At 41.5% G+C, this 27,844-nt stretch overlaps 1 protein-coding gene across 1 annotated transcript in view; it reads left to right on the plus strand.

Moving 5' to 3' along the window:
- The first annotated feature begins 1,220 nt into the window (after window positions 1–1,220).
- Window positions 1,221–27,844, plus strand: part of kif6 (kinesin family member 6) — a 47,904-nt gene continuing 21,280 nt past the window's right edge. The window contains exons 1-13 of the mRNA XM_041061028.1: window positions 1,221–1,280; window positions 2,831–2,940; window positions 4,077–4,151; window positions 7,644–7,791; window positions 7,977–8,086; window positions 9,820–9,949; window positions 12,829–13,035; window positions 13,332–13,475; window positions 13,782–13,868; window positions 18,793–18,896; window positions 20,472–20,577; window positions 22,677–22,836; window positions 27,338–27,526. Of these exons, the coding sequence (XP_040916962.1) occupies window positions 1,221–1,280; window positions 2,831–2,940; window positions 4,077–4,151; window positions 7,644–7,791; window positions 7,977–8,086; window positions 9,820–9,949; window positions 12,829–13,035; window positions 13,332–13,475; window positions 13,782–13,868; window positions 18,793–18,896; window positions 20,472–20,577; window positions 22,677–22,836; window positions 27,338–27,526 (1,630 nt within the window). The remainder of the gene's footprint in view (window positions 1,281–2,830; window positions 2,941–4,076; window positions 4,152–7,643; window positions 7,792–7,976; window positions 8,087–9,819; window positions 9,950–12,828; window positions 13,036–13,331; window positions 13,476–13,781; window positions 13,869–18,792; window positions 18,897–20,471; window positions 20,578–22,676; window positions 22,837–27,337; window positions 27,527–27,844) is intronic.

The following is a 27,844-nucleotide window of genomic DNA, read 5'->3' on the forward strand; positions in this document are numbered from 1 at the left end:
TGTTCCTTATGAGTTTCTATGAGATGTCGAGATGAGCACATTGTGGGCTTTTTTGTTGTTGTGGTTCCTCGTGTAAGCCGCCGTGCTGTTATATAACTTCTTATATAAAGACTTGTTCTTTATAAGCCTCATATGGTGCAGATCAAGGTTAAAGTGATATGAATCAAACTGCAAAGTCAACTTTAGCTACCACACGAAAAGTTTACCTGTAAGCTACAGATCAACAGGTGAAATATGATGCGTTTAGGTATGTGTGTGTGAGCTTATGCCTGAATGCAAACCCGCCTGCCTTGAGGGACTCTTCCACTGAGTATATATTGGCCCCCCTATAACCCCACATCACACACATAACATACACACACTGGGGAAAAAGATGCAGCAGTCTGGTCTCTCTCATTTTGTCATTTTAACACACTCTGGTTTCTCTAATCTTTCATTTCCAAAACACAGAATTTTGGCTTGTGGTGGATCAAAGAAGTTGGTTAAATTCTGTGACTCGCTGCTACTTTTGGCCATGTTTTTTGTTTATACTTAAACATCTTTATGTAACTATGTCTATGCTACTTATAGAGAAAGCAGTTATATCACACACCATTTCAGTTTTTTTTGAATGACAATATTTTTTCAAATATTGACCACCAAATCTGGCAGTTGGTTGCACCTGTTTGCATTATGAGTAACTGCCAGTGGCCTAATGTGTGGGGAGTGACTACAGCACTGAATACACCTTTGTCAATATACCCACGGAATGAGTCATTGAACCCGCTGTGACCTTTTGTCTTGAGTATACAAAACACCTACTTAAATGACAGTAACAAACAACATAAGGAAATGGAACAGTTTTGAATCCCTGTTTTGTTTTTACTTCTAACAATGTTTTTTAATGTTATTCACATGCTCCCTCCTACACACACACACACACACACACACACACAAAACCTTGAACATCCTGGGACTGACTCTGACTCATACCGTCATGCATTTGGGGAAAGGACAATAAGAGAAGAATAGACGGAGAGGTTGTTTTACACTAGGGAATCATCTTCACAGCATAGACGATCTTTGTCAATGGACAGGACCACTGTCACCTAGCAACCAGCGACAACAAAGCACAAAGAGCACAGCCTCGACATGAATGCTAACGTTAGCCAGCGAGCTAACTCGCTACACGTGTGAGGACAGACAACCAGAATTAACAGTTTTCTTATTTTAGCGGAAAAATGGTGAAGCAGACGATACAGATATTTGGTCGCATTAAACCCACTAGGAAAACCACGGCGGTAAGAGGGCAACTTTAAACTCAACCTTTGAACACAACTCCATTGATATAAAAAAAATCATGCTAGATATGTTTTTAAAGCTAGCTAATGTTGGCGTTAAATTAACGAGACCTCTAATATAATATGTGCATTTGAAGCACAAAAAACCACAAACACCTGTCTGCACATAATACCTCTGAAGTTGTGATTACAACATAACTTTTTCCCTACAGCCGTCGAGGCTTGTCCTAGCAGGGAGGGGACATGTGCAACAGTAGTAATGGCTCGCTTCCATTAAGTGTCAAAATAGCTACTGCGAAAAACGTCTGCATTGTCACTTCTGATGCTAATGTAAAGATTTTTGACTTGGAGATGCTATGAATATGTTTGCACTGAACTTCATTTGTGCACAAAACTGCCTCAACTTTTCCCCAAACCATTATTAAAGCTAGAATAGAAAGAAGTAAAAAAGTTCCTTCTGACAACTAGTGCAAATAATAGTTAATACACTGTGTATTCTGTAAACCGTATCACAGTCAGTAAGGTGAACCATACTGAGCCAGTATCAACCAACCTAGTGGTGGTTATTTTCCTGTGACGTACTCACATGTGTACTCATTTTCACCTGCCATCAGATAAGGGCTCTCTCTATTGGATCCACATGTTTCCATCAGAAACACCCCTGGCAAAGTACTTTCTTCTCCTTAAAGCCCAGTTTATTGTCTGAGCACAGCAGCTGATGGAAGGAATAATCAAATTACCAGGGTTTCTGTTGCACTTTAGCTTTAGCTGACAAGATCCAGCAAAATGAAATGAGCACGGCTACCTCCTTGGGGCTTTTTGAGGTTCTGCACGTGTCCACATGAAGACAACAGACAGTGGTCAGGAAGCAATACTGCAGGCAGGGTGACGATGAAAGACCATCCACTCATTTCGGTCTTACTGTCTGTCTTATTCCTGAAACCCTGTGACTTGTAATTGCATCATTGTCCCGTGAAAACATATGCCACAACATATGTCAGACCTTAGAGAAAGGGGGTGTTTAGATTGACACATCCAAGCTCACTTTAAATATCCTTCACTGCTACAGTGCAGTCTATATCAGTTTAATGTTCTGCAGTTTTTCTTTCCTCCCCTGAGGCATGGCTTTGGCAAGCGAAGGTGAATTTGCAGGGCTTGTCTACACCGTATGCTGATCATTATTGGTTGTTCAGTTCTCTTTGCTTTCCACAGGATATATATACGCTTCATAAACTCCATTTTTTCATTCTGGGGCTTGCAATAGCCAAACCACAAGTGGACAAAGTCATATTTTAGACCTAAGATGAATTGTCTTTATGTTTAAATTGGGCTGAATCTATGGTGCCGCATACCAGAACAACATACAAATCATCGAAGATGTAGTAGACTAGTATTTAGAAACAAAACTTTAGGTGAATGCCTATGTTGCCACAGTATTCACTAGATATTCACCAAACCAGCCCTTCACCTTGTCCTGTTTTAATAGACAGAAGCCTGTAGGCCTTGTTCCAGTGTGGTACTAACTCTACTGTTGTCTCTGGCTCCCTCAGGTGTACTCTGTGAACAATGAGGATCAGACAGGTGCTTCTGTGGAGTTTGTGGTGCCCAGGGACCTGGCTGATGGCTTCATTAACAACAAGAGGGAGCGCTATAAGTTCAGGTAGAGAGAGCGCTTTCCATTTGCTTTATTTCCCAATTCAGCCAACTAATTTGTCCTAAGTAAATTCAAATGTTGGGGTCGTTGAAGTATTTATACTATTATAATTTACATTGTTTTTTTATATTTACAAAATGGCTATACGTTGCTTTGTGATTGACGCTGTAGAGTAGTGATTGAAGCAAAAGCTCTTAAATACCATAGAAGGCTCTCGCTTTCCTGAGAGAAACCTCTGATCTGTTTTGTCTTGTAGAAGCAGAAATTAGATTAATTAAAAGTATGACTGCATGCATATCCACATGTACTGTCTTAACATTATCAGTATAAATAGCCACAGTCTTCAGTGAGTGCAGAACATCAAAACAATTACTGTCTATTATGTTTTACTAAAACTGGGAAAAGCAATAATCTTGCAGATGATGAAAACATCTCTCGATTACAATTATGGTTAAGCTAAAATCTGCAAGAGTCATGTAACTCTGAAAAAAAAAAATGTTGAATGAATAAAGACGACATACATAGAGCAAGGTGTGTTGCCCACCAGAATTTAAGATCTCAAGGTTGCATAAAACTTTTCCCATGAATAATTCATCCAGCAGTTCTGTCACTGCAGAGCCAGAACATCTGTTTAATGCTGGTGGTGAAAGCTGCAGCCTTATATACCCTCTGGGCAGGGCCCATGCCACGCTTCCAAGCCCTAAATTCACAGTTAGGGAGTCAGACAGCAGTGGACACTGAGAGCCTTTGAAAACCACAGAGTCTTATAATAGCCTGTGGAGGTTCCCTTGTGCCCTTATAGAAATAAAATTTCCACATTTAACAATCTTCCTGGGCGGATTCCTCTCTCACATCTCTCTCATCTTTCTGTGGGATAAAACATGATGGGTTGAGACTGCTTTAGAAAACAGAATGACTAAACTCCTCCTCATCCAGTTGGGAAATTAAATCGACTGCGTTTTGTGCTTGTTCAGTACCGCTGTGGGTAACTATGTTGAGCCTCGGATGTTTGAGATAAACCAGCAGCATACATTTTTTACTGTAATGGTAGTAAATGAAGTAATAGATATATGTTCTGACCCGTTCTGTTCTCCCATAGGTGCAATGACCATACTGCCTTTGTTCTTTCCACTTTTGTCCAGGTTCCAAAAAGTGTTTGATCAATCAGTCAAACAAGAAGACATTTTTCAAAACATCGCCAAACCGGTGGCAGACAGGTAAAAGCCTTACTGATACTGTACCTCTCAAAATGAGAAATGACCACCTGTGTCCAGCAGTGCTCATCCCTCTGTGTTGTGGTCAGGCCACACAGGCTTTAGCCAGCCCTGTTGACAGGAAGTCAGTAAAGCTCAGCTTTCTTTAAGATGGAATTGGAGGGTGTCTGTAATCTTTGGCGTACTTTACATACTTAAACCACTAAGTGGACTGTGCTGGCAGGCAACATGGCACACTGTGCCATCATGAGTGTGAGAACATTTTCAAGCCACAACACAGAGCTATACTGGAAACTGTAGCCGCTCAGTCATTTTAAACTGTTGTCAGGCAGAAGGATCTGCCCCTCAAGATCGATTGATAATATTAATGTTAATTGATGGTTGAAGACTGAGTATAATGGTTTAAGGAAGCAGATTTCCCCGTGTGACAATAAAAAGTTCACGGGTGGACACTAGATAAGTGGAAACTTTACATTTGGATATCAGCAGACATTTCAATGCCATTCATCACTGCCAGATTTATATAAATGAATCTCATTCATGTAAATGTAGTTACATACGCATTCATAAAATAAACAGTAAACATAATGATAAACATTTTTTATGCATTTGCATTTCAGCTTTCGTCTCTCAGTTAGCAGAATTGTGCCTCTGTGATGAAATTCGGTTCCTTGATTCTTTACCTCTAAGATACTTCTGAGCTGCATTTCAGCAAAGGGAAACTCTGACAGTGTCTGAAAGATTTTTACCCCCTGCCCAGACTTAGTCGAAATCAGGACAGACGTCCAAAAGAGAAAACAGCCAACAAAAGGGGGATTTTACTTGGAATTTCCTATGATCAAATGTTGGTTGTATTATAGTTATGTGAACTAGGTTCTTCCTCTGTTTCTCCTCGCCAAACGCTGTCCTCCTGGCTCGGTTTAGCCCTACCATCTCCTCAGCAGCCCCTCCAGTCGTCTTAGTCACAATAGAGGCTATTTGTGGAATCCCACAACTGCTTTGCATTATCTTGGCTGTTAGGAGACATATAAACAACACGGTGAGATGTCTTGATTGGCTGACTCAGGTCTGGGATGTATTTGACCTGAGTCACATGGGTTCACTGACTTTGGTATTAGGTTGCTCTCCCCAGCCAACCTTTTAACAGTTCCCCCTTTGTTGTGGCAGATGGTAAACATCAGGTTAAAAAGTGTCAGTCACAACCAGTCTATGTCTTACCATATCAATTTGAGCTTGGCGTCTTTTAGTCTTTGATATGACTATAATGTCTGTAGCCTAGAAGACACTATTCATCCGCTATTCAGCCATGACCAGTCTGTCTTCCCAGTCAAACATTTCTTAGTAGAATGCCAGCCCCCCCGCCCCCCTCCTCTGCTGAATGTTCTGAATTCCTCAAAGTTTTAACATTTGAAATTTCATTTGTTGTTACGGAAATCCCAAACAGATTCAGATTGGGACTGACAGAATGTTTTATCTAAAGGCCCTGCAGTCAGGAAACATTTATTCAGGTTTAGTCGAGAGTCACTTTGAATTGCAGCAGTTTTGCTGTCACCACACTGAAACTCAGCTTCATGCACGCAGGCGCCTATCCTCTCAACTAGCAATAACTGTCAGGTTGTTGTTTTGGTTGGTACTCTGTCATACTTGGCTCGCTTCAAGTTTAGCCAAAAGCTCTAACTCGTTTACTTACACACTAGTCTCTGTCTCTGCTGTGGTGTAACCGAAACCAGTTATTTCAACCCCAACACAGTAGTTTAAAAACAAACCAGCATTAATAGCTCCAGGAGAGGAAGAGCCAACGAAATGATGTCGGGCTGGCAAGGCAAACTCTGTATCTGCATTGTAATCCCATTTCAAAAGGCTGTGAAACCTGGAGCCCCAAGAAGAACTGGGTTCTGCTCAGTTTTATCCTCAGCCCCGTTACCTCAAACGACTGGACTGAAGAGAAAGGAAGAACAGGGATCGTGTGGATGATGAGTTGCCAATCTCCAGGAAAGCTGAGGTGTAAACAGGAACAAGCATTGGGAAACGCCCAAGCCTCAGCGGCAGGGCCCAGCCCGCATCATTAGCACAGACATTACGCTGAACACTGAGCCTGTGTCTGTTCTCCCCACTGCCAATCACTGCCATGACTCATGCTAGATTAAATGGACACCCAATGGCCGTCGAACCAACCACCATTCTCATGAGTGGACGTCGTGTTTTATATAAACTGACATGCAGTTTTTTTCCTCTGACCCTTCTCATGCAGGGTGTGGAATTGTACAGCACACAGGAAGGGAAACCCACACACCGCTCAAATACTGGGTTGGCTGTTCCATTAGAATAAGTGAGAGGCTTAAGTTCGTTTATAATTCATCTTGAAAAGTATAGTGTTAAGATATCCTTTTCCTTGCAACTGGCAAGTCAGAGAGCACAGAGTTTATCCTCACCTTTTATCCAAGCTCGTGGGTCGTAGGCCACCTCTGTCATTTTACAATTTCTTCCTGGTTTGTTTCCAAGACTACAGAACAGACATTTTGTTTTTTTTTCCTCTACCTCTTATGAGTACCGTCATTTTGGATGTTAAACAGAACTAGATACCGTTGGTTTCCATTGCCTTGTGCACGTGCATGAAGGCAGCTCCGTGCCAAACCAACATTCACCGGGGCCCTGCCTAGTCCAGTGGGTTTGGGCCCTTTCCTTCTCTCATACTCCGAGACATTTCTCCCTCACCGGCAGATGTCTGTCGCCATAGCCGCTCTCCACTCACTGCCATCTTTTCCTGTGGATTTGAAGTGTCAGATTCAATTCACTCAGTCCTTTGGTGTTTGCATATTAAGATGGTGATGCCTTAGGAAGTGATGCAGATGTGTAAGAATATGGTTATATTTACAGACAAACAGATGCATTCTGCTTTTTGCAAGTCATTACACAGTCATGTCACTGAGGCTGTATTTTAGCTAAAGCTTTACTTTGCACTGTTGGCAATCAGTTTTCTTTAGGCCCCATTGTTGTTGCCTGGTTGGATATATTTAGCCTTCTTTAAAAATCAGGCGTGATCATAAAACATTTGTCATGCTCTCATCTGATCTCAGTGATTTCACAGTAACATAATCTCTCATGGCCCAACTGCTGTTCTAAGGACATTTACTGTACTTTACTGTACAAATGTGCTTTTTCTGACACCTGTGCTCAATTGGTCAGTGAGAACAAATTGAATGGTGAAGAAAATTTGTGTATTTGCCCATTGGAATAACTCAAACAAAAGAAGAAAATGAGATGAGCTTGATGCCACAAATAGATATTTAACTTTGTGAGCTAAGTTTACTTTAAGGTTATAGTAAATACAGTGCATGAGCTCATGTTCCCGAGAGTCGACCACTGATTTCAGGCAGGTGCTTAATAATGTAGACCTTTGTGGTTGTTAAATACATTTGCCTTTATAAAGATCAACTGTTGATGGGGTTTCTCAGTGTTCATCCTTTGTGTGTGTGTGTGTGTGTGTCTGTGCAGTGTACTGGGTGGCTACAATGGTACTATATTTGCCTATGGCCAGACAGGCAGTGGGAAGACCTTTACCATCACAGGAGGGGCAGAGCGTTACAGTGATCGCGGCATTATTCCTCGCACCCTTTCCTACCTGTATGAATGCTTCAGTCAGGTAAATACTGACCACACACACTGATACACACAATCCAAGTATAAATTAGTATCTGACTGGATCTCTTTGCTATCGTTTCTTTTTTTCATGTGCTGCATTGATTCTAAATTTAAGCATTTGCTTTTGCCAAATGTCATCTTTTCGTGCGTCGTCCAATTTTACATACTACATTTTTTTCTCCACAGGACAGCAGCGTGGTTTATACTACACATATCTCCTACTTGGAGATCTACAACGAGATGGGATATGACCTTCTGGATTCCCGACATGAAGCCTCTCGACTGGAGGACCTACCGTCAGTGTTCTGCTTTTTTTTTTTTAATTTGCTTTTGGGACTGCAGTTACTTCAGAAAATGTTATTATTAAAGAAAGTGACACAGTGTAGTGTATATTTCACTTTTCATAATTGCGCTAATGAGTACATGTCTTATTGTAAAGTAAAAAAAAAGACCAATCATCACTGGGTCCATTATCCTCCTAAACACTTGTGGGTTTAGCCGAGCCTTATTCCTCAACAGCCATTTGTCAGCCTGGCCTGGAGTCACTGTGTGGTGAAATGTGGAGACTCTAGTATTTACCACCCGACTACGAACTGCCAACTGACATAATGAGACTGTGGGGCTCTGCAATGGATGTGGTCAACCTGAAGGCAGAGTCTGCCACTGGAGTGCAGAGCAAGAGGGTCATGTGGAGAAATAGTTTGTCGTAGTCGGTTGCTGCTGCAGCTGGTCTGAGGGAAATTGTTTTTCGTGTCCATCGCCCTCTTTTTTCACCCATTTCTTGTTGTCCTTTGTTGCTTTTCCTGCTTTTTTTTTGTAGTTTGCATCCATCTTTCTTTGTAATTATAAATCCCATCTGTCTGGAGGTTTGTATGTCTATGTGCTTTTTTATTTATTTCTTTTTTTTTTTTGCCTGTTTTTGTCATACTCAATACTTATTCGTCTCAAAGTAGACTTTGGACTACATCATTTTGGTGTTTGTCCTCTATTTTCTTGTACCAGTTCCATTTAAGTGTTTTTTTTTTCTCTCCTTTCTCCAAGGATCCAGCTCAAGGTTTAGATACCCACAAATCACAGTCTTCTGCAAATAGACAGTGCCCGTCGTTAACCATGCTGCGGCCACACTTGCTGATTCAAGGAGAAGCTGTGGCACTGACAAATTTCTCTCTTTGACTGTTTGGCTGCTTCTCTCTTTCACTGTACCCTTTCTCTTCTTTCCCATCCCTTCCTCCTTCTGACATTCTTGCACTTATACTTTTTTTTTCTTGTTTTACTTCTTGTCTCCATCTGTGCATTATTTCCATCATGCGTTCCAACCCTTCAAATGCTCTGTATATTATTCTGTAAATTAATGTAAAATCTCTATCATTTTTTTTACATTTGCGTAAAAATACAATAATCAAATCCTATTCAGGGTTGACGGAGCTGTTTAGGAAAATAATTCTGCCAAGACACAGCCTTTAATCACATTAAGATTAATAGTGCTCTATCAAAGAGCCTCAATTACCTACACATGTTGACACAATTATCTACATATGTTCTCCAGTCATTCCACCCTATTTGACATCTCAATCCGGTAGCCATACTGTCACAACCCTGGTGGCGGGATGGAAATGATGCGGTAAGATCATAGGAGTCGTTTCAAACCCATCTGTTCAAGCACGCTGTGTTTCAGTCTGCCTGATGCGGGTAAAAACCAATCACCTGTTTGTTTTTAAAAGCGAGCCCTGTCTGTTATCAAGTTATGAACCCCCAGAGAGATAAAGCACATGTGTCAGACTGGGTCGCAGCCCACACTGACTTGCAGATGTGGTTTGTTTGGATTTAGAGCTGAGCGAGGCCGAGGCAATGGGAGGAAAATGGATGACATAACTGACATAATTGGTTTTTCATAATTGCTTCAGTGTTGGATTATTTGGGTTTTGACTTGATTTGTCCTGCTTTTCCATTTTTTATTAATAATCTCAAGTTTATTTAGTATGCTGGAATTTCCTCTCACAAAGTTTTTTTTTTTTTTCCCTCTCTCCAGAAAAGTAATGATCATGGAGGATCATGACCAGAATATCCATCTGAGGAACCTGTCACTGCAGCAATCAGCAAATGAGGAAGAGGCTCTGAATCTCCTCTTCCTGGGTGACACCAATCGAATGATTGCAGAGGTAAGAAAAGGGGGGAACACAGGCTTCCATAGGGATTCAGCAGAAATGTATGATATGACATCCTCTTTTTAAGTCACACACCATTAATACAGTGTTTTTAGAAAGGATTGTGGACAGTATACAAAAATGATAACCACTCCTGAGGTAAGTGGTGTTTTTTTGTTTTTGTTCAGAGATGCAATATGCCTTCTAAAAGTTACCTTAAGACCCTTCTAAAATATTATTTTGGTCCCCTGTGGTTCCTTTTACCCTGTTTTTCCTTGTAAAACCAAGCATTCTCTCTGTAATTTCTGTTTATGTTGCGGTGTGTTTTTTTTTTTTCTTCCTTTTTTTTTCTACACTCAGACACCCAGACTCCCCATGCTGATGAGACATGTGGTGGGTCAGGTTTTTGCTCTGCAACCAAGAGCTTTGGAGCAAAGGACTGATCTCACCTTGTTTACTCTTGTTGCTAGTTTGTAAGTAAATAACAAGACAGTAAAAGTGACTTGGATAATCAGGATTCAATCAGAGACTTGCTTTTCATTTTTTGACAAGCAATTGAAAGTCAGTTTGTGATGTGGCTGGGATTCCTCCAGTGCAAATGAAATAGTTATGGGATCCAGAAGGGAATTTCCTGGGAACTCAGAAATGGGTTTAATAGCTATTATCCTGTCACTGAACTTTTGTAGTCTATGAGAAAATAACAAGTAAAACACATTACCAAAACAATATTGCCTTTATTCTGTTTTACCACTCCCATTGTCTGCTGCTGTAAAATCTGTGGGAATATTTCAATGGAAATATATAACTTGATGTTACTTTAGTCTGTTTATCAGGCCGTCAAGGCGGTGCTCAGTTCAGCAGGGAGTCCCCAACATAGTCCACCCACACAGAGACTTCTGTGAACTCACCCTCTCTGGGGCTTTTTCACAAGAAGATTTCTCTTGAGCCTGAAGCAAACAAAGAACCATCATGCTCAATTTATCACTGCCAGAATCCTCCCAGAAGTCCTTTCTCCTCGCAGATCTACAAATAAAGTTAACAGTAATGCTTTCTTTCTTCTCTTGCCCCCCAGCCATGTGGATAAAAGATGACATATCCATTCACGCTCACACTCAGCACACCATGAGCTCATTCACATTGAGATTTGGCAATCCCCTCCACACTTTTATTGGACAGGAAATAAAATACACCTTCTCAACTCCTCACCCTTCCTTCGGTCTCATTGGGAAACATTTCCTCTCATCTGTTTTTTTTTTTCTCTGCATCCTTGTTTCTTCTCTTCACCAGATTGCCCCTTTATGCTGACCCACTTCAGCACTGTGTGTGGACAGCATGTGTTTGAATTAGAACACAGGAAAGTAAAGGGAATGACTCCAATGAGGTTGCTTTGTCCTGCTGTTTTTGCGCAACTAAGGCACATTTTAATGCCCCTTTGTGCACATTCACACAGTTTAAATATACATACTTTATTTTATCTGCTCTTGTCTGTACACTTTAATGCTGACAGTTATTCTAGGACTCCTAAAAAAACCTTTATGTCATGCATGATGATATCAAAATGAAGTTCCCATTAAAGGCACATCTCAAAAATTGACAAAAACGGCCTCTGCTGGTGCTCAGTCTTGATAAATGCTCTGGTAAAACGGACACAATGACACATAAGAGCCAATCCAGTCAGTCAGTCCTTATCTATGTGCAGCTGCCAGTGTATTTGAGAACTTGTAGCTGTTATCTGTGAGTGCTGGTTTGGATTTCTGCTGCACTTACTTGCATTAACGGTCACTTGTGTTAAAAGAGAAGGGAGTGTCCACCGAGCAATATACTGTTTCTACTTTTAATGCATGAGCATCCAATACTATACAATTTTTTTTTTTTTTTTTTTAACTGCAGAAATGCATTGTACATACTGAGAACTGTGCAAAATCGACAGTTGATCCCATCTGCATGTGGTGATGTGTTCTAATAGAGACTAAAAGGGCCTGCTGGGTGACTGGGAATTTAATAAAAGTACATTACAGGCTGCTTATCAAGGTCATAGCAGCATTTGTTTGGTGTTGGTTGGCGTTAATAGTATGACTAATAGTGAAACTAAAAACAATTTCCAGAACACAAACACTTTGTCTCTAGCTATTTCTATCTTGCTGTGGAAGGACTGCTTCATATTACGTTAAGGAGTACCCTGTGGAGCAAACATGGACGTGTGCAGAGTGAAGGGAATTTGGACCGAGGAGAGAGATGACAGCCGTGGGTTAAGATTGTGAAAGATCTGTCATGAGCTGTCATGACCCTAACAGGCAGGTGTTGGCACATGTACGCCAACAACAAGTCAGGGTCAGAGCCCCTTTTTAGAATGAATGACCTGGAATGTCCACGATAATGTTTTCAAGCAGAAAGGAAAAGTGAGTCATGTCCATACCATAGATCAGTGACAATTCAAAGGAAAAGAATCTCACTGAGGACCCAAAGAGTCCTCACTGAGACCCGTCCTCCTTTAGTTAATAAAGCTTGTTTGTGCAAAGTGACTCATGCTCTAATTCGTCGAGTCCTCCTGGTCTCGACCTGACTTCTGCCGTTCCAGTGACCATCTGAAAATCAACCTCAGCTTTTGTAAAGCCACACCATGTGTAACTGTGACTTTGATCTTCAAACCAGTGGGAGCAAAAAAAAAAAAAAAGAAAAAGAATCAAAGGAAACATGTTTTTTGTTGTTTGAATATGAGAATACCACAGATGGCGAATAAAATTCCCTTTTTTCTTTTTTTTTTTTGTTCCCACCATGTGTACCCAGATTCAGAATACTCTCACACAAACCTAACTGTATCCCAATAGCATTGCAGTATTTTCAAAATGTTCTCTCACCACTCCACTCTCTTTCTTTCATTCTATCATCTCCAGACTCCCATGAACCAAGCATCCACACGTTCCCACTGTGTTTTCACTGTGCACTTGTGCAGACGTGAGCCGGGCTCAGCGACCCTGCGGCGCTCCAAGCTCCACCTGGTGGACCTGGCCGGATCGGACAGAGTTAGCAAGACTGGCCTGAATGGGCAGCTGCTCACTGAGGCCAAGTACATCAACCTCTCCCTTCACTACCTGGAGCAGGTAACCATTAGGCATAGAATACGTTTGAAAATTCATTGTCTGATAATGATTTGACACCCATTTTAATCCATATCCTGCTGACTCAGACTTCAAGCTGCTACGTGTTAATCACACTTCAGTTCATCTTAGATGTTTGACTGTGATTAATGGTCATCTTGCCAGTACTGCATGAACAGTAAGGATGCTGTCAAAGAAACTAATTGCATTGTCTTTGAGACATTACTGTGTGTTATAATCAGGCCTTTCATTGGCTTAGCTCCACCTTTGTCAGTCCTTTTAATTGCTCTCTTCCTCAGGTGATCATCGCTTTGTCAGAGAAGAACCGCTCCCATATTCCCTACAGAAACTCCATGTTAACGTCTGTGCTTCGGGACAGTCTTGGGGGCAACTGCATGACCACCATGATTGCCACTATGGCAATTGACAAAAGGAACCTTGATGTAAGGATGGGGACCTCAGTCCTATGTTCAGACACAGTATTCTGTTAGACTGCCAAAAAGCTAAGTATAGGTGATTTTTTGGTTATTTAAACCAAGCAAAAAACAATATTCTGTTACATTTTTAAGACATGAAATAGACATGACATAGTTTCTTGTGTTTCTTGTGGAGTGTTTTACAGAGTATTTTGTCTCTGAAATGAATGAAAAGCTATGTTTTGTACATTAAATATAGATTATGAGCATTTTGCAAATATGTCAAATGAGTACTAAAGACATTAAGACATTTTCAAAAACTGTTCTCTTCAGGAGTCCATCTCCACATGCCGCTTTGCTCAGCGCGTGGCTCTCATTAAGAACGAGGCGATATTGAATGAAGAACTGGATCCTGCCCTGGTGAGACAGCCAGACACGGCACTTCAGCCGTCACTACAAATACCATAGCTTAGCCACACAATCACACCACAGAAGCATGACTTAATGTGCTGTTTCACCATGGCCAGACCCTCCTGGTAGCTTCCAGACCTAAAATTGATCAGCGAATGAATTGCAGTGAGAAACCAGCTTCTAAATGTAACTAAGTGTAACCAACCATGTGCTCAAATGTCCTGTTTAGGTTTCCAATAGCAAATTAGTTTTTCCAGTGTTAGACAGTTGATCTGAAAGGAGCAGTTTTCCACCTTCAGCAAATGAGAGTCTGTCTGTCTTGAGCTATTTAGACTGTTCACAAGTCTTGTTTGCATTCCCTCCATCTTGTTTACATGCTTCCAAGTCTGTTATGGCATTTTATTTTATCCCAATAACTCACAGCCTCCTGAGAAAGCATCCAGGTGGAGGCTGGTTGTGGACTGTGCGTATGCCTTTACACACCTTCATGCCGGGAAGGACAAACTTCACCACATAGTGCAGTTCCTGGCCAGAGGTTGTAGATCTGGGGACACAGTGCAACATTTTCAAAATAAGAGAAAGCAATCTGTTTACTTTCAGTAATTTTATTTAGCATCTATACACTATGATTACACTTTTATTTTAGTAAGTTAGAGAAGAGGCCAGGGTAGGAGATGTAGAGTAGAGAAAGGTTTGGTGAGAGTAAGTCCTTTGATTGGTGCAACATGTGGTTACTGAGGCCACTCAACAGTTGTTCACATATAGCACAGTAGACTTTACACATGCTTCCATATCTGCCTGTTATTACCCATAGTTACACATAATGATTAATAGAAAATAATATTATCTGTGCAGTTTAACCAGGTTAACCCTAACAAAGGCTTCCCTCCTTCCCTTTCCATGTCACCTGGTAGTTGTTGTACAGACCCTTTGGGGGATATACAGTAGTAAGTCATCACAGCAATATCCGCTTCCTCCCCTCCCACCCAGATCTGCCTCAGGATCAACTGCTACTGTATTATTGCTGCTGAGACTTGGCTGGCCACTTGCAAACCCTACAGAGGTATTTTTAAGAGAGTCTGCGGCTGGCTCAGTAATTGTGACAGTGTCTGGCGGCTCCCAATTGGGTCCGGCACAGTTACAGCTCCAGGAAAACCCAAACTCCGTGGGCAAACTTCTTGTCTCCGTTTATGGCTTCTTAGTGTGTTTCTCATTTTGTTCATTGCTCCCGTCTCTCTGTCTCTCCCTCTATATCTCTCCCTGGGTTTACTGAGAAAAAAGCCGAGCCAGCAGTGCAGTTGGTAGATTAGAATGATGTCATCTTTTTGTGGTTTGGGGTGACACTTAGACTCCCATTTTTGGCCCTTCCCCGTCTGAAGGCGCACTGTCGATTGAACAGGCTCGCTGCAGTAATTGATTTGAAACCTGGAGGTTGCTTTTCACAATCTTCCAGTCAGTGTTTGCTGCATCATTCAGACCACACACTGCCCTAATGGTCCTATACTGTAGCCTACAGGCTACAAAATGCAATTCTTCAAAGCCCGAACAGCAGGAAACCAGCCAGACCAGACAAAACATTTAACACGTCTCTCATGGACAGGGAAAGAATGAGGTGTTGAAAGTGACCTGTGATCATAATGAAGTCAGCCCCAGTGACCACACCATATAAGGCTCTCTCTCCTAGCTCCTCTAAGAGCACTAAGGTCAATCTTAATCTTCTCTTTAGACCATGCTGATCCTGGTCTGCAGTCGTCAGGGCAGATTGTTATCGGCTTCTGTATCTTCCAAGATACTTCTACCATTTTCTTCAAGTGTGTCAACCTGAGCACTGTGTGCAGGAGTGCTCAGTTTGAGTTCAGCTGAATTTCCATCAAATTCCTCTCTGCAATTCTTCAAGGGTCAAACAAGTTGATCTGAGAGTGTTGTTATGCAGTTAAGCAGAGGGTAATAGGAGGCTGAGTGACCCCTCTGAACCTGGACCCTCCCTACACTTAAATATACACACAACAACATCTTGTTTGAGAAGACAGCTCTGATTAGTGCATACCTGTGAGTCAAACATAGAGGCCTGCTTAAAGCCCACCGGAGAGACATGTTCGGTGAATTCCTGCGGGCGGTTGCTCTCCTTCGGTCATTCATATGTCTCTTCTAAATGGCAGAGCAGTGCTCCTGGCTTTATTCTACAATGAGCCCGTGTGTAAAGGTGCAGTGGGAGACTATACCTCCTCCTCTTCTTTTATAAAAAAGAGGTCACATAATAGCAGCATGTTTGTCAGTGTCATAGAACATAATACATATGCATTTGAGGTGTAACCTGTGGTTATACTGTGGTGCTTACAGTTTGCTGTGGGTGGTTTTCTGCCCAGAATGGACAGTACGTATTCAGGGAAAACCTAATGGTAGGTCAGACTGTTTGTATAGGTTAGTTTAATGTTTCAAAGCTAATTGTAGTAAGCACAGATATACATGCAGTGTTGCTTTTCCATCCTTGCAACAATCTGCATGTTGCACCGACATTGGGTTTCCATACAATATGCTGACATCATCAGTCACATGTCCTGAGTCAGTTTTTATTCAAAGTGCATGGAAGTGTGTTGTGGTGCTGTGGTACCAGTCTGGGCTTGGCGCTCTGAAATAGACTGCACCATTCTGCTGGCCAACAGCTGGTGGTCAGCTTTTGAGGATGCAGCTGGGAGAGTTACATCAGACCATGGGTTCCCAAAAAGGAGATGCAGGGAGCGGCTCTGGTGATGGATGGTCAGCTACGATATTCAGTGTTAGAAAACATATGATATGGGGTGGATTAGGGGTGAAATTTTTGTTAGATTAAGTGGCAACTACCCAAAACCACACTGCAGGTCTGTTTCTTCTCAAGAGCGTCTCGAGTTGACAGTGTCTGACTGTATGACCGGTTTTGTCTTTCCATTTGTCTGCTAGAAGCGGCAGTGCTTTTCTAGATCACTCAGTCTGACCTTTGACTTTGATTTAGTTTCCACTGACCTTTGGCTCCCTAGCAACTTTGTGTCAGAAGTGTCACTGTGTGACTCTAGCACACCGTTGCCATTTTCTGTTGTATTTGCTCTTTCCCGCTCAGACAGTTCCAGTCTCTCAGTTCTGTTTTAGTATTTAGCAGTGTGGTCAAACTCAGTGGCGATAGTTAAGTGGGATTTATGCAGAAGAAAGAAGTGGGTCATGTGAGAAAAAGAACAATTGCTACTTGTTTTTGTAGGCGGTTTAGTGTGTTGTTTTGTGGTGTGATTTGTGCAGATATTTTTATTGCAACTGGCCTGGCTTCCTTTCAGTAACTACACCATTTATTGATTTTTGGTGTTGGCCTTTTTTCACTACCATTAACATGTAATTGCATATCTCTGTTTAGATGTAATGTAGTGCCTTCTTGGACCAAATACCTTTTTATTTTTTTTCAAGGGATTTGGCAAATGAGCAAATGCCAAGTTAACATCTCGTTCTGCTACCTGCAGAGAAATAAAGCTGTAGCTTTTAATTAGGCTAATCAGTCAGTATGTACATTTAACCATAGCACCTCAAGTTCAGGTTATGGCACACAGCTAGTAACTGCTTAACATTAAAATAAGGATGTCATGTCAAGTGGGTTCACCCCAGGTGAAAACTTTGAGATTTAGGATTTAATCCCAGATCACAGATCTGCTGCACGAACGACAAAGACCTGAATATAACTATAATATGAAACTGAGTGCTTCTCTGGTGTTTACACGAATAATGTGATTACCATCAGCAAGTGACATATTTGTTCAATTACTCAGTGTTTAATTCCTAACAAATAACATTTGCCCATGTTACGTGGCACCTTTTGTCTTAGTAACTCAAACAGATTGAATAGTCAGTCCAAGTTGTATTCATCTCATTGTCAATTTAGCATTAAAACACACAGCAAAATGGCTCTGTCCCATCAGAATCCATTCTTTATGACTTTCCCTGCATTCATGTCACTTCATCTATGATCTGAACTCACTCTAATCCTTTAGGGCTAGGTAGCTAGACGCCTGCTAATCCCTACCTAGACTGACACGAGCCTCTTTAGACTGACCTCTCTAGGCATGGACCCTTTCAGCAAGGAAGACAAAAGAGAACCACACATGTCCAAAGATCAAAGGTTATTATGTCAACGAGGCCAGGGCTAGAAAACATTTGTTTTTGTTGGATTCTACTTTCATGCATCAAATATCTTTTTGTCATATATTCTATTTAATCAAAATGTTTGTCTAGGTCCATCCTGTCCTCACCAGGTATTGAAAGCAGTATCAGGGGACACATTAAGAATTTATTGCTGCCAGTTTACAGAGGAAGTGGCTTCAGGCATTTTATAAAAACAGTGTCCTGGTTCCATCATATTTCATTTCGTCATGATTTTTGACAGTATCAGACACTCTTGCTCTTACGGTTGTTACTTGCTGCAAAGATGGGTATCTAAGTACAGAAAAAACTGTGCCTTGGTGGCTTGGTGAGATATTTTGCTTTTTATATATACAGTAACCAGACCCGGACAGCGGTTACTAACAGCAACCAGACCATTGGCTCAGTGTGAAAGGCTCTAACCAAACACGTGCGGACAGACAGCAGCGAAAGGCTTTATGTGTTCTTTTCTTGCCACCGTAGCTGTTTAATGCTATTTTATGTTTTGCTTCCTGCATTTTCTCACTGAAGCATCCAGTTGTCTGGAACCACTTAAGTTTTTCCTCAAAATGCATCAGCAAGATAAGCCGCAAGATCATTTTCAGAAGGATTGTCTCATCAGTTGGCAGCCGCAAAATAGTGTCTCTCTCTGCATGTGCTTGTGTGTGAGCGTGTGTCTTTGTTTTGTACCGTAGGTTCAAATGTGTGTATTTTTGTATCATGTGAATGAGCACATGGCAATAGACTTCTAACCCTGCTTTTTGTGTGTATGTTTCAGGTAATAACACGTCTGAAAAGGGAGATCGAGTCTCTGAAGGAAGAGCTAGCCATGCTGACAGGAGAGCAGAGACATGACCAGCTAACTGCAGAGGAGATCCAGAAGTACGTCACCTCCTGTTTCCTTGATTCCTCATCCCTTTAGTCGACCTCTGAACATGACCTCGACACTGTGGCCTATGATGCTATCTCCAGATTTACACATAATAGATAAGGTCCTGAATTAAATGAGACGGTTCGCAGCAGGCTTTTTGCCACAGGATCATGGGGTGCACAGTCTGTGTGTGTGTGTGTTTTTTTTGTGTATAATGATGTGACTTCAGTGAGCCAGTCATCTCAGGACAGTGCAGACGTGTATAGTGCTGCGTTGGCTCCTCGAGTCTTCTAGGATGTTTAAAGTGTGCCTCAGACCCAGGAAGCGAGCACGCAGCCTTTTTTGGACTCCAGTTTGCATTTGTAATGCTCAGAACCCAGAGACTCTTGAGCAAATATATTTCATGATTTATAAGTATTTGGCTTTTGCCGAAAGCACCTACATAACTTATGCTGCTGGCTATGCATTGACGCTGAGTTGAAGCCTCATTCACTGAGGCGTAACCAGATCTAAAGGAGTTTCCCAGGGCTCTGCTTCAGCCAGGACTGCCTTGTTTCCTCTCTTATACTCAAATGGCAGAGGGACCCTGACAAGCAGGGCCAGAGTTCAGGCCAGAGGTTCCACTGAGGACTTGGCACATCCAGTTCTGATGTATTTACCACGCCTTGGCCCCCTCAGTCCGCCTTTTTATTATTTCCTTTCTATCTGGGTGATTATCCTCGATTCCCCCCCCGCTTGTGGTCAAACTCACGGAGGGAATCTTTAATGATGTCTATTGTGACCACATTTGCTGGACATGCTGACGTGTTTTCTTGCTGTTTCCTCTCTGGTTTATGCCTTGACTGATCTCTAGTACTGAGTGATTGCACATATCTTGGCTTATTTGCTGTCACATTTCCAAACACACATATATATGCTGTAGCAATACATTTCCATACAGGCTGAAGTCAATTTAAATGCATTTTCCTACGGTATTAGTCTGCGAGATTTGCTACATAACAAATTGCCTCACACCTGGAAAAAACACTACTTGGAAGCTATCAAATTCTGGCATTGGAAAGATAATATTTTTCCCTTACAAAATATTATACATGGCATTGAAATGCATTCTCCAAAATCAAACTTTCAGGGGCCTGAAACAAGACCGCTACGTTTGTTTTAAGTCCTTTGTCATGTAAACCTAGCGTGTTTCTACGCTGAACATGTTACAGTGGAAAATAAAAACCGCACGCTGTCGTGCCTACATTGGATCCGTCTGGACAGTTGCCTCCTGGTCTTTTCCAGTGGCTGGTTCCAGAGCGTGAAGAACCAATGTTTGGACTATCATCCAGTGATAGTTTATCAACAGGCCGGCCCAGTGGAGCTGGAACACACATTTAAGTAAATAGTTTTCTTTGACCAGACCCACATTTTAAACATCAGAAGCACTCCTCAAATATAGATCTTAACTGTTTGAGTGCCTGTTGAGTCTGTGCTGAGTGTGACGGAGAAGGACTGAAACGTGGAATGTGGAATTGGTTTAAGCTGCTGATAGGTTATTAAGTGTCTTTGTCTCTATGTCTCTTTGTCTGTGTCTATATGTATAGGTTGGAAGAGCTAGTCAGTGCCTTTCTGGATGACCCTGATCCAGGCGTGACACTGTCACTGGGGCCAGATATGAGAAAAATCCAGTACTGTTTCTCCCTGCTGAAGGTAGTGTCCTCATGTACATTATTTGTGTGCATGTCTGCCTGTGTAACTCTCCATCTGTGCCTGTTCTCTATATGTAGGCATATATAGGTGTGTCAGAAAAATACATTTCCGGTTTAGGTTGCTATGCTAACTCATTAGAAAAAGATTCTGTCCGTTAGTGATTGAGTTTTATCTTTACTGTAAGAGTGCATAACTAGAAGTTAGAGAAATAAAGAAAATTGGATCAGTGAGGTGTCAAAAGCGATCTCTTTCCCTGTTTCCTTCCATATATCAGCTCCTCAGCTGTTACCATATGACCAATCATGTCTTCCAAACAGCTCCCCCTACTGTCCTTTCCTGAGAGATCCTTCTCTTTTGAATTAACTAAAAGTTTCCTTTCCTTTTTTTATTTGGTTAATATTACTGTAGATGGTTACTGTCTGTTCAGATTGCATAGATACATTTATATCACCTTACCCTCTCAGAAAAAACTGATGATTAACGCGATCTTATCCTCAGGCCTGAGAATAAACTAACCAGAAATCTTATGTGTAATACTACGAATTACCAACCAATGAAAAGATACTTTTGTCTAGACCACATCTCAGAGATATTACAACATCTTACTCTGGCTAGAAAGTGAAAATATTTTGAGATCCAACGAGTCCCGGTTTTAATCCAGTGCTGTTGATTTTCCCATGGCCTGACTTCAGTCTAGACACTTGGTGTTTTGATGTTATTTGCCATCTAATTAGATGCAAGGTGTAATGTTGACGTGTAATTGTTAATGTATGTATTTAAACCAGGTCTTCCCCAGACCTTTCATGACAGCAGTCTCTGCATTGGTCGGAGTAAACAAACTGTTTGAAGATGTCACTTTGGGGCTCGGGGACATGGGGACAGTCACATACATTTTCAAATGCTGGCTGATTATTTGGACATTATTTGGATTTTTGGCTATATGCTTAATCCACTCACTGAAAAAGTTTGCAGTTGCATGCCGTTTGCAGAATTTGGGGAGAAAACACCAAATCATAAAGTGTTTGCTTTCGGACAAAGTCAGATTGGTTATAGATTTTATTCAGCGTTTCTCAAACAGCAGCCGACGGCCCACTGCTGCTGAATGAGTGTAGGGAATACACGGCAGGGCTCACACTGTTCCTGGGCTCTGGTTTGGTTGGAGTTGGAGCAGCCACTGGAAGCAGTTCCAGATCCCACTTGAATGTCTGTTTATCTCTCCTTCAGTTTGTTATGATCCGCAAACTCTATCTCCTGTTCAGTTTACATTCCTCTGAGCATCACCCCAGTCACACTCCAGTGATGCTGTAAGGAATTTGGATCTGGTTTAAATTTGATTTCCTTCTTCTTTGTTCTCAACGCTGGCTAGCTCTTCCTCTCTCAGCGCTCTGCCTGTCCTTGTTTCAGGGTGATGTTCAGATACCAGAGTACACACCTGCGGTTTTATCTTTTCAGCACCGTGACCTTAGGTGTGCAGTGTGACCTCAGTGATTTAGCCCCGTACGATGATGTGAGATTGAAAAGCTCTTTTCAAACCTGTACAACATCAGCCTAAACTCCACTTTCTTCTTCAGTGTGCTTCCATAGATGCCCCCCAGAACATCTGGAACCACCTCACCCGTCTTCTGTACCTTTCTCTTCTGTTGGATCCATGTGTGGGGAAAAAAAAAAACTCCAATGCTTTAAGATGTTTCCCACCTGTCTTTAAAGCTGGAAAATCATTGAAATTTTGGAGTTATATTGCAGACTGGGAAAAGAGGGGGATTTGATTCATGTTTACAGACTATCACAGAATTTTGAAGAGCATTATTTTTCAGGATGGTACCACAATGTATTCTCCAGCTTCTTTACATTCAGGATATTAAATGGTTGTTTATTCTGTAGATGTTTCCCCAACAGAAAATCCACCTGTAAAAAAAGGATTTTTACGTCATTTAATTTCATATCCAAGACAATAAATCATTTGATTGAATTCAGCTTTCAGCAACTAGCATGTACAACCAGCTTTAATTCTTTAAAATATTTAGATAGATCAAAAGAAGGGAAAAAAGCTTTCCTCTTAACTCACAATCAACGATTTTTCTTTTACCTTCTGTGTACAGGTAATGATTCTGGACAAGCAAGGTGGAGGAAACAAGCACAGTGATGGCCAAGAGTCACCAGCAGCAACAGTGAGGGAAGAACTAATTGAAGACGACCACCACAGTGCAGCGAAGGTGACCAAACTAAAGGAGATGCTGACTCAGCGTGATAATGAAATCAGTATCCTTTGACGTGGAGCAGCCAACAAAATATGATGAGATCATTTGCATGAAAATCTCTGTCAGCATGTTTTAGCGTACTCATAATATTAGGTTAAATAATTGCAGGTGATTCACATTACACCACATGAAAATACCGGCACTTTTTTTTATAAGTTCCAAACTTGTCTGATGAATAGAATAAGCCTTTTATCGATGATCAGACCAGCTAAACTTTGGGAAAGCAGACTGCAGTGTTCACCCTCCTCAGGGCGAACAGTGGAGTTTACAGAGACAAAGAGTGCAGTCCATATGGAACTGGCTTTCTGAACTGGAAAAAAACCTGTGAAAATAAATCAAGGGTAGGGTAGGTTTCCACTTAAATTTAAATTTGTGTCTGCATCCAGGCTCACGCTTCAATCACACTTACTCTTGACAGTAAAATCTTCATTAGCAAAAAGGTATTTATCCTAAACGAAATCTGCCTGTATTATTGTATGGTTGGATTACAGCTCTTTAGAAACATAAGTTAGAAAATGTAAGTAACCTTGTATTCAAAGCCCACATGTATATCCAGACAGAGCTTCGTCTAATGACTGCAGTTAATCATAATTACTATTAATCATAATTATGGTATTTGCATTTGAATATTACATTTCTAATGACTTTATGGGATTATTCTTCCCTCAGCTCCTCTCGCTGTGGCTTGTCATTAGATCATAGCACATTAGTCGGAAAATTGAGATGTCTGCTTGATTATTTAGCCACAAAAACCTCAGCCCTCCAAAATAAATAGAATATTATCATGCAGATATTTCGCTGTAGTATTTCTTGGACCACGTATGTGAATTCCTCTCCCCCTCTGTAGATTTTCCCTCTCAAAATTTCATACACTGGTTTTCACATGATGCGAATGTAATTGCCAGAATTGCTACAGAGCGTGTTTAAAAGCACATACTTCGGGCAAGTAGTGCAAATGCTCTAGTGACCACATTGCCTTTAAGTTCTTTCACTGTGAAGGTTGTTTATAAAGTTGCAGTAGCCTAAACTGTCAATCCCTCAGTCAGGGTGGTCTGTCTGTAGCATGTAACACTATAGTCTGGACTGACCAACCCCTTTAGGGTGACATCATTTCCAGCCAGAGCTCCAGATTCAAACCCATTTCTAGAACTGAAGTGTGTATCCTCTAGCTAAATCACCATGCTTTCCATGCCTGCTTGACTGTCCAACCCCCCCCCCCTCAACTCTACACTGCTAAAACCTTTACCGGGAGGCTTTCTGTTCCATAGGCCCGCTGTTCTCAGACTGACGCCGAGTCCTCACAGGGTTAATTATGGGAGAGATCCCTGTAAAACCAGAGGGTGTATCCGTGCCTACTGTCCCTGTGTGTTCCCATGCATGGCTGACTCTTCATGGGATTTGAGCACCTGGTAATGCTTAGATGACTCTGCTGGGATGATGGCACATCCACCACTCACATGATGACAGAGCAACAAGGAGAGCTTACAAACACTGCTGACTTTAAGGGGTGCCATTGCACGTGCATCTGTAATACCACATGAATAATGACTTGAGTGCCAAGCATCAGCAGATTATTGTTGTAAGCTTTTAGTTCTGTTTGTTTTGACAAGCATCGCTCTAATATTTTTATATGATTGCATATCCATGTCTTCTTTAAACCATTCTTTAATTCTTTAAACCAATCCATACCAAAAAGAGGCTTGACAGTAGTGAACCGTCTATTCATCGGCATGTCTTTGTTCTGTTTAGAACAACTGGCTTATTCTGGCGTTCTTCAGATCTCTGTGCTCTACACAGTGTCCAAGTAACTGCCTCTGAACTCTGATCTGTTTTACATCCAAAACAAGTGTGTATATTTTCCTGAAAACAAAGTAGATCATGCAAAGTTGTTTTTAACCATTCACCCCTCAGTTTTCTCTCAGATCATGTGTTAATATATTCTGTCATCTGTTTTGGTAAAATATTAGGTGTTCTGATGCTGGCCAGAGGTCACTGATTACAGTTCTTTTGGCCCTTGTCAGGATCTGTTTGATGTGAACATGCCGACAATTTCAGTCTAATGAAGTGCCAGAGCTGGGGGACCACAAGAAGGACTTGGTTAGTGTTAGGGGAATAGAATGATTTGGGTTAAAACATCTTCTTGGTTAAGGCTTTGTTGACCCATCCATCCACCCCGACCTCCCCCCGCATCGCACTTCTTCCTCCTTTGTTCCTGGCCAACAAGAGTCTCAGCTCCTATGACAGCCAGATGGGGCTTTGACACCTGAGCATAAACATACTTTACATTGTTATTGAGTGTTTGCTGAAATGACAAACGTTGTTGATTTCTTTGGAGGAAAGTCTTGAACCAAAGTGGACCAGCAAAGCCAGACCAGGGATCAGCTAACATCCTTAGTCGCCATGTTAGGGGCAAAGGCAGTGATAAATAGAGACTAGCAGCCCTCTCTTGAGATACTTGTTCAGATTCTTTTTACTGGAACCAGCTAATATTTCCAAAGGTTTTGGGGTTTTTTTGCTTTTCAGGCACCTATACAGCTCAAACTTTCCTCTAATACTGTGATTGTAATCTAGCATTTTAAGAAGAGGACAAAAAGTTCTTCCTTAAATTTTTTTTTTTTTTTTTGGTATGACTTTATGACTTTTGTATGACAATGAGCAATTTGTGGCACCACTGAGACGGCCACTGCGCCTTTGCCAGCTGGGGTAATTGTAAAGACATTTTCTTTATATGCTGTGATGTCTGCTTTATTGGACAATATAACAGAGAGTGACAAGAAAGAGGAGAGGGAGCGATTGAACGCACATCATGAGCTGAGTCTGACAGCATTTTGAGTACGTGGCACGTGAAGCAGCCCACAGATCTAACATGCAACCCCCAAGAGAAATTCTCATCATATACTAGAAGTCCATGGCAGTGTTCAGCATGAATGAAGATATCAGATGCCAGAGATCTCAATGATGGAAAAACCCGATGAACGGTCTGAAGTAATGACTTGAATGAAACAATGACATACGACCCACAGAAACAGTCATATTCTTCTGTAAAAACCTGGCTTCTATAGGTCATTTGGAATTGCGTCGGGTTTAGATTTTGGCAGCGTTGAGAAAACTGCATGGTTGGTTTCCTTGGAAATTGCAATTGGAGACTTGGTTCCTTCATGTTATTGTTCCTTCTGACGTCCCTTTTGAATTGGCTGACAGGAATATAAATGAACGTCTCCAGCTCCTTCAAAACTGTGTCCATTCATCATCCAAAATAATGACATTCTGATTCATCCCAAATTATCTGCTGACCACCGCAGTTTCACATTGGCCACAACTGGATGTCTGCGAATCTCATGATAGAACTATGCTTTAAGAGCAGACTAATGTGTTGACTCGAAATTATGGGTTGCGATTAGGCCATCAAACACACTTCCATCTATAGTGGAAAAACAGGAGGCAGGAGCTGAATGAATATTTTATGAGGCTGTTATGTTTTATTCATGTAGGTAATGTATACGAAGATCAAAACTTTTCTTTCACACAGCACACTTCTTAGAAGAATACCTTTAGCTTCTGCTCCTTCACCTGCTGACCTGGGACAAGCTGGGACTTCTTGCTTTTTGTTGACATCTTAAAAGCCATCTTGGCAATGTTTAGCAAAATGTCGTGGTCATGTTTTTCTTTAGGTCTGATTGCAAAAAAATTGCCTCCACTAGCACTGTCTTCTCCCATCTCAGCAGTGGTGGAGACAGCAGTGTGTTGCTGTACAGTACAGTAAAAGACAGCACAAGTCTACAAGTGGTGTGCTGAAGCGTAGCAACCGGGCGTCGATTTGATAATCAAGTTTGAAAGTGTTGAACGAAATTGTGCTCTGCTATTTGCATTATTGCTAAAAAAAAAAAAAAAAAAAAATCCTTGAGGCCAGCTGAAAGCAGTTTGAGTAGGAGGCAGTTGATCAAACACAGAACTTTACTGTAGAGTTGGAAGCAAAGTACTGTACGTGGAACAGAGGAAACGATTATAGTAAATTGTCCTAATGCATAGAGACATTGCATATGGAGAAGTGAAACGTGTCGTGGCAGTAAAAGTGTGAACAGGATCACAGCCGTCTCTTGTAGCCACTCAGTTTGTCTCTGTCACATATGCACCCAGACATACCGACACATCTACACTTGGACTCGAGTAGACAAACACATACAGCCTCATCAGTGGGAGAAGATTTCGTGGAATCTTGGCATGGTCTCTGCAGCCTCTCTGGCTCCTCTCTCCACTGATTCATCCCAGACCATGACATCTCCTCAAGCCTGTAAGGTCAGACGCTGAGCACATGTCAGCACTCTGCCATTATTAAAAGCCCACAACGAGGCCTGTTGCCTGTGTAGGAAATCACTCTGGATGCTACTGTACCTTCTCGTCTACACTGTCACTTTGTGCTTTCATAGCAGTTCAGTCTAACAGTATATATATGGGAGAATCGTCATGCATCACATTATGAGTCCTTAACTCGATGCCTGCAGGTATCCTTGTTAAAATGTTGAAGAAGGAGAAGAAAAGGGCCCAGGATGCTGCTGCTCAACTTGCTAGTCTCAGCAATGGCCAGAGCCTGGCCTGCCCTCAGAGTGCCTCGATGCCACTGTTGAGGGAAGGCAGCACAGAGACCATCCCAGCCCCCCATGGAGGACGAGCTATGCAGTACATGAAAAGAGGTACTTTAAGAAGCTTTATTCTTTTTTTTTTTTGCTTGTCTTCACAAAGCAGTTTTTATGAACATTTAGAATTTTCACGATTTAAACAAGTTTTACAAAGGCTCCAGATGCAGTGTTAAAGGATAAGGATTTGCTGCCATCGTCATGGCTCAGTTCAAGATTTTTCCAGATAGTGTAGATAGAACCTTACAAACGATATTCATATAATGAGGGCACAGCATTAAAGACACACAAAAAAAAATACTTCCTTAAACTTACAACTAGACTTATGAAGGGGTGATTGATACATTTGTGGCCTAAGTTTGAAAGAATCGATTT

This window comes from Toxotes jaculatrix, chromosome 17 (genome assembly GCF_017976425.1).
Source record: "Toxotes jaculatrix isolate fToxJac2 chromosome 17, fToxJac2.pri, whole genome shotgun sequence".
Lineage (NCBI taxonomy): Eukaryota > Metazoa > Chordata > Actinopteri > Toxotidae > Toxotes > Toxotes jaculatrix.